The sequence below is a fragment of the Bos javanicus genome, chromosome 17, assembly GCF_032452875.1.
Source record: "Bos javanicus breed banteng chromosome 17, ARS-OSU_banteng_1.0, whole genome shotgun sequence".
In the NCBI taxonomy this organism is placed as follows: Eukaryota; Metazoa; Chordata; class Mammalia; order Artiodactyla; family Bovidae; genus Bos; species Bos javanicus.
Window position 1 is genome coordinate 17,793,062 of NC_083884.1, and position 15,404 is coordinate 17,808,465.

The 15,404-nt window shown below is 39.5% G+C and overlaps 1 protein-coding gene across 4 annotated transcripts in view; it reads left to right on the forward strand.

Moving 5' to 3' along the window:
- Positions 1-15,404, forward strand: part of MGAT4D (MGAT4 family member D) — a 62,973-nt gene that overhangs the window by 27,071 nt on the left and 20,498 nt on the right. For all 4 annotated transcript variants that reach the window (XM_061384135.1, XM_061384132.1, XM_061384134.1 and 1 more), the window contains 2 exons: positions 5,142-5,275; positions 7,954-8,000. In XM_061384135.1, the coding sequence (XP_061240119.1) occupies positions 5,142-5,275; positions 7,954-8,000 (181 nt within the window). The remainder of the gene's footprint in view (positions 1-5,141; positions 5,276-7,953; positions 8,001-15,404) is intronic.

A 15,404-nucleotide genomic window follows, 5' to 3' on the forward strand; every position in this document is an offset into this window, starting at 1 on the left:
GAAAGGAAGGAGAGAGAGAGAGGTTGGTAACTGGGAAGAGCAATGGAATTCCTTGCGTGGGAGCTCGGGGTGTTGAAATAAACCGGTTATCAGTGCTGCATTAAATCCTGAATAATTGTCTAATCCCCGAACTGTTTCCTTCTTTACAACCATTGCTGAATATATTCATCCTTCTTTTGAGACTCCTTTTGTGGATTTCCTCCTTCCTTGGAAGGAGAGGCTTGCATATAAACCTTCATCCTCAGAAGTAATTTAAAGGGAGATTTTAGCTACCTTAAAGATGACATAAAACATTTGCAAGAGTACTGAAGTCTGTAGCATGGCCTCCTGGGGAACCTGTCATCAGGCTTGTATCCTCTCTATTCTGATATATCTCAGATAATTTCTACTCTCTATAGCCCTTCTGTAACTATTTTTCATTCAGCCTTCTTTTCTTGCCTGGCCTATTGAAATAGACTTGTCATTTTTCTCTTGGCTTTAGTATTGTCAAAGTCAATTCATTCCTAATACTTTCCTCAGAGGGACATACTTAAGTGCATAACTCATCATGCACAACTGTTCCTTAAAATCCTTCAGTAGATGCTCAGTGTGTATAGAATGACATTAACTCCCTGATATGGTATATGCACCAAGACCAAGTGAAGTCGCTCAGTCGTGTCCAACTCTTTGCGACCCCATGGACTATAGCCTACCATGCTCCTCCATCCATGGGATTTTCCAGGCAAGAGTACTGGACTGGGTTGCCATTTCCTTCTTCAGAGGATCTTCCTGACCCAGGGATCGAACCCAGGTCTCCTGCATTGTAGGCAGACGCTTTACCGTCTGAGCCACAAGGGAAGTCCTGGGTATGTGCACAGTAGTCTGTATCTTTCAAAGTCTTTTAAAGGCTATATCTTTCAAATCTCATTTTCTGCCACTTCCTTTTTTTGCAGCAACCCTAGGCATTTCCTACAAGTTGATAATTATCAGTTGATAATTGCCTATAAGGAACATATCACCTCCTGTCAACACACAACTAACTTGTCATATCTCTTATCCAATATGACTTTTCAGCTTAACTGACAACTTCTTTGTGAAGTCTTCCACGTTTCCTGCTTTAACAAGCTTCTGCCCAGCACCAAACACTTACTAGGCTCTAGTGAGATAGTGATGAACAGACTCGGAACTTATCCTCTTAGAGACAAATGAGGAAACAATTACAATAGAAATTAATCAGTGCTCTGACAAGGATATGCAAGGGTAGAGCCAAATCTACTTGGGGATTTAGGGAAGGCCAATCTTTGTGACCAACCCAGATAGCATATTAAAAAGCAGAGACATTACTTTGCCAACAAAGGTCCATCTAGTCAAGGCTATGGTTTTTCCAGTGGTCATGTATGGATGTGAGAGTTGGACTATGAAGAAATCTGAGCACCGAAGAATTGATGCTTTTGAACTGTGGTGTTGGAGAAGACTCTTGAGAGTCCCTTGGACTGAAAGGAGATCCAACCAGTCCATCCTAAAGGAGACCAGTCCTGGGTGTTCATTGGAAGGACTGATGCTAAAGCTGAAACTCCAGTACTTTGGCCACCTCATGGGAAGAGCTGACTCATTTGAAAACACCCTGATGCTTGGAGGGATTAGGGACAGGAGGAGAAGGGGATGACAGAGGATGAGATGGCTGGATGGCATCACCGACTCGATGCACATGAGTTTGGGTGAACTCCGGGAGTTGGTGATGGACAGGGAGGCCTGGCGTGCTGCGATTCATGGGGTCGCAAAGAGTCCCACATGATTGAGCGACGGAACTGAACTGAACTGAATCTGTACTTGGGGAATTAGGGAAGGCTTCCTGGAGGAGGTGACATCTAAAGTGAGACATAAAGAGTAAAAAGAATTGCAATGGGATGAGTAAGGAAAAGGGCTTCCCAGGTGGTGCTAGTGATAAAGAACCTGCCTGCCAATGCAGGAGATGCAGGTTCTCCTGCATGGGTTTGATTCATGGGGTAGGAAGAACCCCTGGAGGAGGGCATGGCAACCCACTCTAATATTCTTGCCTGGAGAATCCCATGGACAGAGGAGCCTGGTGGGCTACAGTCCATAGAGTCGCAAAGAGTTGGACACAACTGAAACAATTCAGCACACATGCATGCATGCAAGTAGAGAAAAGACAGATGGTGGATAGCAGAAAAGGAGAAGAAAGAATGTGAAAGGTCTAACAGCAAGAGGACTTGGAAAAAAAGATGTGGTTTGTGTGCACAACTGGGGCTGGTGTCTGTCGGCAGTAAAATATGAGGCAGAGGCCAAATAATAGAGGAGTTTGGCCATGTGTTTATCCATCCCAGATTTTTGGACATTGTTATGTGGCAGTCATTATGTTAATGCTGGATTCATAATAACAGTGAACAAGAGAAGCAGAGTCAACCCTCACTCAGTGTGCAGTCTAGGTAGGAAGACAAATGGGTAGCAACAAAAAGGACAAGTTGTATGAGAGACGAGGTCAGAATCCATTTAGAAAGAGTGAGTAGAACTAGCACAGGTGCCCGAAAAAGAGTGTTCTGGGCACCAAGGAATGGTGCGTGCAGATGCCTGGAGAGGAACGAGGACTGAATGATCAGTCTGGGAAGCTGAAAGACACCAAGGAAGACTGGTTTTGAGAGAGGGTATTTGAAACAGAAGATGTAGGTTGGGACTGGGTCACTAAGGGTCTTGCAGATTTTTGTAAATGTATTCCATATCCTAAGACATGGGAAGCTGTTCAAGAAATTCCTTTCGAGAGTAGATCCCAAAATTTGAAACTTGACTCCTGCTTCACACCATTCATAAAAATCAATTCCAGGCGGATTGTAGATCTAAATATAACAGGCAGATAATAAATCAGCTAGAAGATGATCTGGAAAACATCTTTATGGACTTGAAGATAAGCAAACATTTCTCAGCAGGAATCACAAAGCACTGGCCATAAAGGAAATGATTGATAAATTGCACAGTGCTAAAGTTAAGAGCATCTTTTCTTAATTTTAAGAGGTAAAACATTGAAAAGGAAACCCGTGATGGAAGATGATATTTATAATACACATAACTGACAAAGGGTTCATATTCAGAATCTATGAAGAGCATCAGTAAATCAGTAAGGAAAATACAGACAGCTTAATAGAGAAATGGACAAATCTTGAACAGGGACTTCACAAAAGAATATCCAAAGGTCAACAAACATATGAAAATATGCTCAAACACAATAGTAATCAGGGAAATACTGATGCTTACTGCTGTCACTGAAGTTCAATAATTTTTCTTAAGTAAACACCTCTCAGTGTTTTGTATACCAGGGCTCTGATGGTTTTGACAACTTTGTTTTACAGCTTGATTATTGCTTTTTAGGGAGAGGATTTTTCTGAGTTCCTCACTGAGCCATTCTCGAAGTACTTATCTCCATTATAAAGGTGTGGAAATTAAGGCAGGACAGGACAGAAAAACATCTACTTTTGCTTTATTGACTATGCCAAAGCCTTTGACTGTGTGGATCACAATAAACTGTGGAAAATTCTTCAAGAGATGGGAATACCAAACCACCTGACCTGCTTCCTGAGAAATCTGTATGCAGGTCAAGAAGCAACAGTTAGAACTGGACATGGAACAACAGACTGGTTCCAAATTGGGAAAGGAGTATGTCAAAGCTGTATATTGTCACCCTGCTTATTTAACTTATATGCAGAGTACATCATGAGAAACGCTGGGCTGGCTGAAGCACAAGCTGGAATCAAGATTGCCGGGAGAAATATCAATAACCTCAGATATGCAGCTGACACCACGCTTATGGCAGAAAGTAAAGAAGAACTAAAGAGCCTCTTGATGAAAGTGAAAGAGGAGAGTGGAAAAGTTGGCTTAAAACTCAACATTCAGAAAACTAAGATCATGGCATCCGGTCCCATCACTTCATGTCAAATAGATGGGGCAACAGTGGCTGACTTTATTTTTTTGGACTCCAAAATCACTACAGATGGTAACCGCAGCCATGAAATTAGAAGACACTTTCTCCTTGGAAGAAAAGCTATGACCAACCTAGACAGCATATTAAAAAGCAGAGACATTACCTTGCCAACAAAGGTTCATCTAGTCAAAGCTATGGTTTTTCCAGTAGTCATGTATGGGTGTGAGAGTTGGACTATAAAGAAAGCTAAGTGCGGATGAATTGATGCTTTTTAACTGTGGTGTACTGCAAGGAAATTCAACAAGTCCATCCTAAAGGAAATCAGTCCTGAATGTTCATTGGAAGGATTGATGCTGAAGCTGAAACTCCAGTGCTTTGGCCACCTGATGCAAAGAACTGACTCATTGGGAAAGACCCTGATGCTGGGAAAGATTGAAGGTGGGAGGAGAAGGGGACAACAGAGGATGAGATGATTGGATGGCATCACCAACGCGATGGACATGAGTTTGAATAGGCTCCGGAAGTTGGTGATGGACAGGGAGGCCTGGCATGCTGCAGTCCATGGGGTCACAAAGAGTCAGACATAACTGAGCGACTGAACTGACTGACTGTATATCTTGACCCAACTCAAATAGCTGAGCACTGGTACAGCAAAGATTGAGTTTGGGTAGACTTCGCTGATAGTATCTTAACATCTATTGGAAATGGGGTCTCTTCTCCTAGTGCTTCAGTCATTAACATGCAATAAAAGTCACTTAAAGTCATGGATCCATGCCTGATAGATTCCATCAGTCATTTAGAAATTACTTCATACAATTTTTTCACAGGTGAAAATATTTCAAAGTATTTTTCCTATTTTAGGTTCCAGCATCTCCTTGGGAAGAAGAATAGAAAATCAGCCAGTGTATGATGTTTTGTACCCAGTTAGATGACAGCTGTAATAAATGGAGAATGGCTAGTTTTATTTTTCAGTACATTGAAACTCTTCACATGAGAGCATCATAGAGTCTATTTAATGCGTTTGCTAACAATCCCCTGCAAATCGGAATTTCCTCAAAAAGAAAATATGTGATAAAACTTAACAGCAGTTTGGATTATTTTTGCAATAGAGTTGCAAATACTTTTTTGATGACGACACAACTAACCCAAACATAGTAATGAGCATACATATTCGTGCTAAATTACGTTTTTCTCTGTGCTTTGAAATGATACCATATTCCTGTGCCTGCAGTTACCTTTGCACTGGGTATTTCCACTGTCAACAGAGGAAATTATAGTTACCTGAAGCAAACACTGACCTCTATCCTCTCCAGGATGACTCTTCCAGAAGAGAAGGACTCTGTGGTGATCGTCTCTATCGCAGATGTATGTATGAAAAATAAACAGGTCGCCTCACTCCTGACCCGTAGTCTCTAAACACTGTGGTAATCACAGTGGTAATTTCCTCTGTGGTTATCACTGCATCATTTTGAATTTTATCTTAAATTTTAAAAAGCATCTCCTAGATGCCTTTTTTGAATAACAATGTATTTAATACTTGTTTGATGCCACCATCAGTTTAAGGGAAATGAAACAGTTCTGTATGGAGAAATATGATTATATTGTTAAATATGCTATCAGGAACCCTGTATACTATATGGTACAGAAATTATATTTAAAAACAGGACATGTAAATGGATGCTATAGTAACAAAACCTGCCCAGACCAAGAAAAGGTTAGTATATGAATCAAGAGATAATTTATATTAAGTCACAGTAACTATTATTAATTGAGGGACTCCTTTCTATGTCTGAAGGATTGTGGACAATTTTTATATACATTATTTATATATATGTTTATACATATTTATACATATGTTATATGTTATATATATGTTATATATATATGTTATATGCCTGCATATAACCCTGTAAAGTAGGTATCCAGATGAAAAACCTGGGTCTTAAAGAAAGTAAATAGTTTTCCCAGCACTTAATAGAGCAGATTCAAATCTGCATCTGTCTAGCAGCCCAAAGTTTTCTGTCTTGCCTCTGATGCCATGTAAAATTGTAAAGTGTGGTATAAATATTAACACCATAAAAGGTGTTTCAGAGGAGAATTTGGCAGAAGATATCAGATTTTAAATGTGTCTATCCTTTGAATCAGAAATCTCAAGTCTTGGGAGTTATCCTAAAGAGATAATCAAGCAAGAATTTCAAAATAATCAAAATGTGACAGTAGACAGTGACGATATGTTTGTAGTACATAATATAGTGCAAAATGTGCCGATGTGATTGAGAACAGACTCTGGATCTAGATTGCCAAGGTTCCGATGCCAGCTCCTCCACTTCCTGCCTCGTGAACTTGAACAAGTTACTTAACTTCTCCATGCTTCACTTTCTTTCTTTGTGAAACAGTGATGATATTGCCTGTAGTATATGGATGTTTTGGCCATTAAATTAGCTAATATATGGGGAGTACTTACAGTGATGTATGTCACGTAGCAAGTGTTAAGTAAGTGGCAATTTCAAAGATTTTCAGTGCACTGTTGTTTTATGATAGCATATTAGATACAGCCAAAATAGGTATCAGTGAGAGGGTAAGTACTTTTGTCTACATTGCAATAATTTGTAACCATTGAAAGAATGAATATCCATATTCAGTGATATAGAAGATGTCCATATCATATTGTTGACTGAAAAAAGTTGTAAAGTATCACGTTTAACATTATATTATCTATGGAAACTGTGATAGAGGAATCAAGGAAAGAAAGGAAAAATAGATAGAATACATAAAATGATAGAATACATAAAAAAAGACAATGAACAAACCTCAGAATGATGATCTTCAAAATATTAATAATGGTTATCTCTGGATATTGGGAGTTAAAAGGATCTCTGCTGTCCTTTAAGTTTTTTTCTCTGTTGTTTGAATTTTCTATGAAAAACATGTCTTAGTCATTGCTGCTCGGGCTTTTCTCTAGTTTCAGAGATAGGGGCTACTCTCTCATTGTGGTGCAGAAAAACGCAAAACAAGCAGAAGAAGAATTAATAGGAACATAGAAATAAAAGATTAAATAACCATTATGTCCAAGTTTAATTTTTTAATATTGGAAGCATTTATATAATCTTCAAAATGTTTTATCACATTACCATGTGTTACATATTACAATCTTTATTTCTTTACTGTTGGCACATCTGCCTAAAATGTTTAGACCAATAATAAAATATCAGGGGACAAATTTTAAAATGGACTATAGAATGCTTAAGAGGTATAACTTTAGTAGTACATTTAACATATGTTTCAGTGGGTAAGAAATAGCTGGTGATTATATTTTTGGCTATCTTAAGAAACCGAAGTACTATAATAGAGTGGTCTGTATCACGGCTGATATTTTTAAACAAGCAGATAACTGTATACAAAGTTGCCTTTCAGACTACTCAGATTTGACAGTAGTAGAACTATAAGTATTCAAATATTCTCACAATTTTGTGTTGGGAATGCTTGTGGGCCCTGAGGCTACATTTTATAAATGCCATAGGTTATGTTTAAAAAAATTACCTGAAAGTATAAGCCATCAAAAGCTACTTACAAATGAATCTGTCACCTAACATAGCAGAGTAGATACAGTTTGCTGATGGAAGAAAATTTGGGAATCAAGCCAACAAATACCATCTAGAAAAATGTGGTGTGATTTTGAAGTAAGCTTCTTGTAGTACAATACTCATAAAATGAAGACACTTTCAAAAAAGGGCAGTTCTTGGAAATAAGCCATCCCATTTTTAGGACAAAGCTGTTTTAGATACATAAGTTTTTGTGTACTAATTTCTAATTGTAATTGGTGTATAGCGATATTTCATATTATGACAAAGGGAGAATAAAGTGTCTTCAGTATTCTAGTCCGATCTTTTAGATGCATGAATATTTTAATTCTTTCATAGAAAGTAAAAACACTAGAAATATTAAGACATAGTAACATTCCACACATAAACTAGATTTACACGCATTAGTAGAACTATAAGGCATGCTTCTTCATTTCAGTAAAATATTTCTCTCATTTTTAGAGTAACGAAAATTATGTAAAATCTGTGGTTGACATGATTACAAAAAAGTAAGTACTATGTGATAAATTTAAAAATAACTTCTTTCATTTTTCTGTCCAATTACATGTTTTTATTAGTGTCTTATTGTATTCAGTGAGTGTAACTGTGCAGAAAAAACGTGTAGTTCTATCAATGCTGTGATGAAATGTAGCTTATAATTTCCCCCAATTCTGTACATCATCTACCCATTAAAGTCCATATTTGTCATGATATTATTTTTATAGTATCTATTCTTCATGAAATCCATGGCCTCTGAGAGAAGCCTGCTGGATTATTTTTAAAGCGTTCTTGTGTTCCTTACTGTATGAGGTTACTTTCACAGCTTCTGCTTAGAATCTCCTGCTGCGTGCACCCCAGGAGATGCAAGCACATGCTATGAACCAATATGAAATTTGTTATCAAGCAAGATGCTGTGGAATGGACCCAGCCTTCCAAATCCATATGCTTAAGTGGGCCGTACAACTGGTAAGGAAAAAAAAAAAGCAAGTCCCAGCAAGGAAGCTAGTGGAATGGGAAGGGCAATGTGAGAACACACCAGGTAGAAAGGATTTAACTCTAAGTTCAGGTACCAAGAAGGACTTTCTGGAGAACTTAATAACTGGACTGAGTCCAAGTGTAATTAGACATGTTTTGGGCAGACAGAAGGAGAAGAGAATGCCTGGCAAATAGAATTGCTTGGGAAGGCAGAAGGGCCAGAGAGGGAGCATGATACATGTGGGGGAAGGACTGTAAGTACTGATATCTCCTGAATGTAGTAGATGTTTGGAATTAAGGAGCAAAGATTGATGGAGATGAGGCAGGTCATAATGAGATCATGAAAAGCCTTATGATCGGTGCTATGGCTGTGTGCTGTTTGCGTGACAAGCTAGGGTTGCCTTCAGGCTGAATCTGGCTAACAGACATGTTTGTTTCAGCCAGCAGCGCTTTGCTCTGTTTTGTTTTCCCTCACCAAATAGCTCTAGCAGATGAAGCCAACTTATTCTAGTTAAAAGAATTCCAGCCAGTGACTGGGGAATGAATAGAATTAGCAGCTCACCATTTTGAAACGTAAGCAATTCAGGCATATCATGAAGTGACAGGTGGAGGGGAAGCTTTCAAGGAAGATGTATCAGTCAGCAGCCAAATGGGAAACTCTTGGTGGTTCAGAGAGAGGAAATAGAGACAATTTAATACAAAAAAATTGGCCAAGGGACTCCCCTGGTGGTCCAGTGGCTAAGACTCCTTGCTCCCAATGCAGGGGGTCCAGGTTCAATCCCTGTTCAGGGAACTGTTAATAGATCCTACATGCCTGATGGGACTAAGACCCAGTGCAGCCGAATTAAATATAAAAAATAAAATCATAAAATTAGCCAAAAAGGTTTACAAGAGCTGAGAGAAGAAAAAGAAGAAGGAAGGAGGCAGGAGAAACGTAAAGGAAGATGGGGTTGCACCCCAAGGTCTGCAGTTGTGTGTGCGGGCTGCTGTGCTGTGCTCAACGCTGGGACGCAGCTCTGTCGCTCCTGCCAGCGCTGCCATGGCCCTGCGCTCCAGGCCGCTGCTGGAGACTTCTCCAGAAACCAGTCATATGGAGAATCTCTTTCCTTACTGCCTCCCGTAGGACTACCTGGAAAGAGCAGGCAAGGGGTGTTGGAATGGTGGCTTGCAGACCCCCACCCTACAATATCTGGCACAGTGGGAGTGGGGAAATGGGGGCTGAGAACAGAGGAATCATTATCAATAGCAGGAAGGGCTCAAGTTCCCCTCCCTGACCCTCTAATTGGCGGCAGTGTCACTGCAAGGTACAGAGTCAGACAATTTTGCCTTCTGTTATGATGCAAAGGAAATGCGCCAAGAAATAACTGTAGGGTGTACTTGGTCACCAACCTCAAAACAAAACAAAATGACCTTGAATCTGTCAATGAAAATTCAATTAACAAGGAAAAAGATAATTTTAGTAGAGCCAAATTAGGATTAAAACCCTGGAGACAGACTCTCAGAAGCTCTGAGGACTGTTTCTTCCCCCTGGTAGAAGTCAAAGGCACAGTCAGTTACATTTTTGAGACAGAGGATCATACATCAAAATGACAGAGTGATGGTCTACCTAAAGTTCCCCAAAGATACGTAGTCCAGGTAAGCACATACAAAGTGAGCAGTAAGTCACTACAAACCCTTACAGAGTTGAGAAAGGATACTAATCTTCTAAGAAATTTACGCCAGAAGAAAGGGAGGAAAAATGGATCTTTATGGATTAGCTGGCACTCCCATCTTTGAGGCAGTCTGGTTAATGTGTACGGAATGCAGAGGCACGTGGTGCACTCGGGGAGAGGGTTGGGACAAAGAATTTTATGCTTAAATTTTCTTGTCCTGCCTTAAAATATAAATTTTATCTCATCAAATTTAATCAAGCCTATGGAGCTAAGCTCCAGTTTAGAGTATACACAGTGAGAGGTGAAAGTAATCTGGAGCAAACCCTCAGGATGTGGGACCTTCTTTAGGACAGCTGACCCATTTCCTTCAAAATGACAGTTGCATGGGGGAAAAGAAAGAAAGAAAAACTAAAGTGACTGGTCTAGGTAATAAGCTTAAAAAAGAAATAGTTCAGTTGCTCATTCGTGTCCGACTCTTTGCGACCCCATGAATCGCAGCATGTCAGGCCTCCCTGTCCATCACCAACTCAAACTCATGTCCGTTGAGTCGGTGATGCCATCCAGCCATATCATCCTCTGTCATCCCCTTCTCCTCCTGCCCCCAATCCTCCCAGCATCAGAGTCTTTTCCAATGAGTCAACTCTTTGCATGAGGTGGCCAAAGTACTGGAGTTTCAGCTTTAGCATCATTCCTTCCAAAGAAATCCCAGGGCTGATCTCCTTCAAAATGGACTGGTTGGATCTCCTTGCAGTCCAAGGGACTCTCAAGAGCTTCTCCAACACCACAGTTCAAAAGCATCAATTCTTCAGCGCTCAGCCTTCTTCACAGTTCAACTCTAACATCCATACATGACCACAGGAAAACCATAGCCTTGACTAGACGGACCTTTGTTGGCAAAGTAATGTCTCTGCTTTTGAATATGCTATCTAGGTTGGTCATAACTTTCCTTCCAAGGAGTAAGCGTCTTTTAATTTCATGGCTGCAGTCACCATCTGCAGTGATTTTGGAGCCCAAAAAAATAAAGTCTGACACTGTTTCCACTGTTTCCCCATCTATTTCCCATGAAGTGGTGGGACCAGATACCATGATCTTCATTTCTGAATGTTGAGCTTTAAGCCAGCTTTTTCACTCTCCACTTTCACTTTCATCAAGAGGCTTTTTAGTTCCTCTTCACTTTCTGCCATAAGCGTGGTGTCATCTGCATATCTGAGGTGATTGATATTTCTCCCAGCAATCTTGATTCCAGCTTGTGTTTCTTCCAGCCCAGTGTTTCTCATGATGTACTCTGCATATAAGTTAAATAAGCAGGGTGACAATATACAGCCTTGACATACTCCTTTTCCTATTTGGAACCAGTCTATTGTTTCATGTCCAGTTCTAACTGTTGCTTCTTGACCTGCATACAAATTTCTCAGGAGGCAGGTCAGGTGGTCTGGTATTCCCATCTCTTTCAGAATTTTCCACAGTTTATTGTGAGCCACACAGTCAAAGGCTTTGGCATAGTCAATAAAGCAGAAATAGATGTTTTTCTGGAACTCTCTTGCTTTTTCCTTGATCCAGCGGATGTTGGCAATTTGATCCCTTTTCTGAAACCAGCTTGAACATCAGGAAGTTCACGGTTCACATATTGCTGAAGCCTGGCTTGGAGAATTTTGAGCATTACTTTACTAGTGTGTGAGATGAGTGCAATTGTGTGGTAGTTTGAGCATTCTTTGGCATTGCCTTTCTTTGGGATTGGAATGAAAATGGACCTTTTCCAGTTCTGTGGCCACTGCTGAGTTTTCCAAATTTGCTGGCATACTGAGTGCAGCACTTTCACAGTATCGTATCTCAGGATTTGAAATAGCTCAACTGGAATTCCATCATCTCCACTAGCTTTCTTCATAGTGATGCTTTCTAAGGCCCACTTGACTTCACATTCCAGGATGTCTGGCTCTAGGTGAGTGATCACACCATCATGATTATCTGGGTCGTGAAGATCTTTTTTGTACAGTTCTTCTGTGTATTCTTGCCACCTCTTCTTAATATCTTCTGCTTCTGTTAGGTCCATACCATTTCTGTCCTTTATCGAGCCCATCTTTGCATGAAATGTTCCTTTGGTATCTCTAATTTTCTTGAAGAGATCTCTAGTCTTTCCCACTCTGTTGTTTTCCTCTATTTCTTTGCATTGATCGCTGAAGAAGGCTTTCTTATCTCTTCTTGCTATTCTTTGGAACTCTGCATTCAGATGCTTATATCTTTCCTTTTCTCCTTTGGTTTTCACTTCTCTTCTTTTCACAGCTATTTGTAAGGCCTCCCCAGACAGCCATTTTGCTTTTTTGAATTTCTTTTCCATGGGGATGGTCTTGATCCCTGTCTCCTGTACAATGTGACCAACCTCATTCCATAGTTCATCAGGCACTTTGTCTATCAGATCTAGGCCCTTAAATCTACTTGTCACTTCCACTGTATAATCGTTAAGGGATTTGATTTAGGTCATACCTGAATGGTCTAGTGGTTTTCCCTACTTTCTTCAATTTAAGTCTGAATTTGGCAATGAGGAGTTCATGATCTGAGCCACAGTCAGCTCCTGGTCTTGTTTTTGTTGACTGTATAGAGCTTCTCCATCTTTGGCTGCAAAGAATATAATCAGATAACCAATTATAATGAGAGGATCTCATCCCCACCCCCCACCTTTAGACCCTGTACTTAAACTGCTAGGGATTTGTGAATATCCACCGAGTATGATGTGATGTTAAGTAATTACTCTTAGTTTTGTGAGATGTGATACTGTCATGTCATTACATAAATAAATGTCCTTTTACAATTTTACACTGAATAATTTAAGGGTAAAATATGATATCTATGATTTGTTTTAAAATTCTTAAGCAAAGAATGTGGACTGCATAGATGAACAAGTTAAAAAATTAATGGTTGTTGAAATTAGGTGATTTGGGATTTGCATATTTTGGGTAATTTTCATAATAAAATTTTCAAAAATTAGTTTCTTCTAAATGAGCTTAACTGATGGGGAGAAAAGTTAAAACTAGCTCGAGGGAGACATGTTTGGGGAGTTTTGAGACGGGAGCAACTTGAGTGTTTTTCTGTGTGCTCAGGTGAAGAGGGAGGAAGCTGATAGAGCAAGCACTGCAGGGGATTGGTGCAAGGCACACATGGAGATATAGGCAGGACTAAGTAAAAAAAGATCAGAATGGGTGAAAGAGTAAGACAAAACTAGTTTGGACAGGGAAGGTGAAGTGAAACAGTCCCCTCCTTAAAGGTAGGTCTGTCATTTCTCTATGAGAGAGGTAAAGATCATACGTTGAGAATGAGGAGTTAACTGGCAGCATATAAACTTGAGAACAGTATGGAAGGCTTGAAAGAGCTGATGTGTGTAAAAGGAGACAGAGTTGAGCAAGATTAAATAAAACACCATGGATGTCTAGTTTTCCCCAAAGAAGATTTCCCAGGAGAATGTTGCGTTATACTCAAATCCGTAAAATGTCCTCATATCCCATGCTATCCTCTCAGTTGCTTTATTCTGAATAATAAACCACTGTTCAGAGAAAACATGTTATCCTAAAATGACGTTAATCCATGCTAGTTTGATATCCTCATAAGCGATTCTTAACAGAATCAGCTAGAAAGAATACACAGGTTTACAAACATTTCCTGTGGATATGACTACATAATCGCAAGCAATTGTTTCATGACCTTTAAACATTGGTCAAAATGTTTAATACTTTCTGACAGCTATAAATGTGTAGAAAAATGAAAAGTATAGTAAAGCTAATATTCATCTAGTACACTGTAATTTAAAACGTGGAGACATGAAAAATGCAAAACATCACTAATATCAGAGAAATGCAAATCAAAATCACAATGAAATATCACCTCACGACTGTCAAAATGGCTATCATCAAAAAGTCTACAGATAATATTTTTGAAGGATGTAGAGAAAAGGGAATGCTTGTGCACTGTTGGTGGGAATGTAAATTCATGCAGCCACTAACTATGGAAAGTCCCCCCAAAACTAAAAGTAGAACTGCTGTATGATCCAGCAGTTTCACTGCTGGGTATATATCTGAAGAAAACGGTAACACTAATTCGAAGAGAAACATGCATCCCAGTGTTCATAGCTTTGTTTGTAAAAGCCAAGATATGAAAGCAGCCTACGTGCCCATCAAGAGATGAATGGATGAAGAAGATGGGAGATACATGTATATAATGGAATACCGGGCTTCCCAGGTGGCTCAGGGATAAAGAATCTGCCTGCCAATGCAGGAGATGCAGGTTTGATCCCTGGGTCGGGAAGATCTCTCTGGAGTGGGAAATGGCAACCCACTCCAGTATTCTTGCCTGGAAAATCCCATAGACAGAGGAGGCTGGTTGAGCTACAGTCCGTGGGGTCACAAAGAGTTGGACAAGGCTGAGCACACAACACAACAAATGGAATATTACTCAGCCATAAAAAAGAATGAAATTCTGCCATTTGCAACAATATGGATGGATTAGAGAGTATTACACTTAATGAAATAAGTCAGAGAAAGACAATATCCTGTTACCACCACTTACATGTGGAATCTAAAAAATAAACACACACGTAACAAAACAGATGCACAGATACACTGGGGGAAGGACAGGGGAGGAGGGAGATGGAGCCACAAACAGCTGTGTATAAAATAAATAAGCAACAAGGAAATGCTGTACAGCACAGGGAAATATAGCCATTATTTTGTAATAATTTTAAATGGACTATAATCTATAAAAATGTTGAATCACTGTGTTGTACACCAGAAACTAATATAATATTGTAAACCAACTGTACTTCAATTAAAAAATAAATAAAACATGGCAATCATTGAGAATAAAGTATTTCATTTAGAAAATTTATTAAAAGTAGTTTAAGCATTGTTTGCCTTTTTCCTGTCCTATAACTTAAAATTCAGAGTGAACATTTTTTTATGCCCTGACAAATTGTCATACTTCTGAGTTTGGATCAGGCACCTACATTTTATCACTTACATTTTCAATGTCATGAACCATCTCTGAGGGTTCCTTTAATGTGAAGTTTTTTGCCAGCATCATATCCTACAGGATATCCTTTCTGCTACAAGCATTTTCCTTATTTATGTCAGGCAAGTTCACCTTCACTAAGCAGTTGTGGGAACACATCCCAGGTGTCTCTGGAGAGCGAAGGTGTCAACATTCCCAGGGTCTGTGGTCTTTTAGTTGCATGCAGAGAAAGTTCCAGCGTTATCACTGTCTGCACTTTCATCTATTAGCCAGTCCCCTCTTTTGGTTATT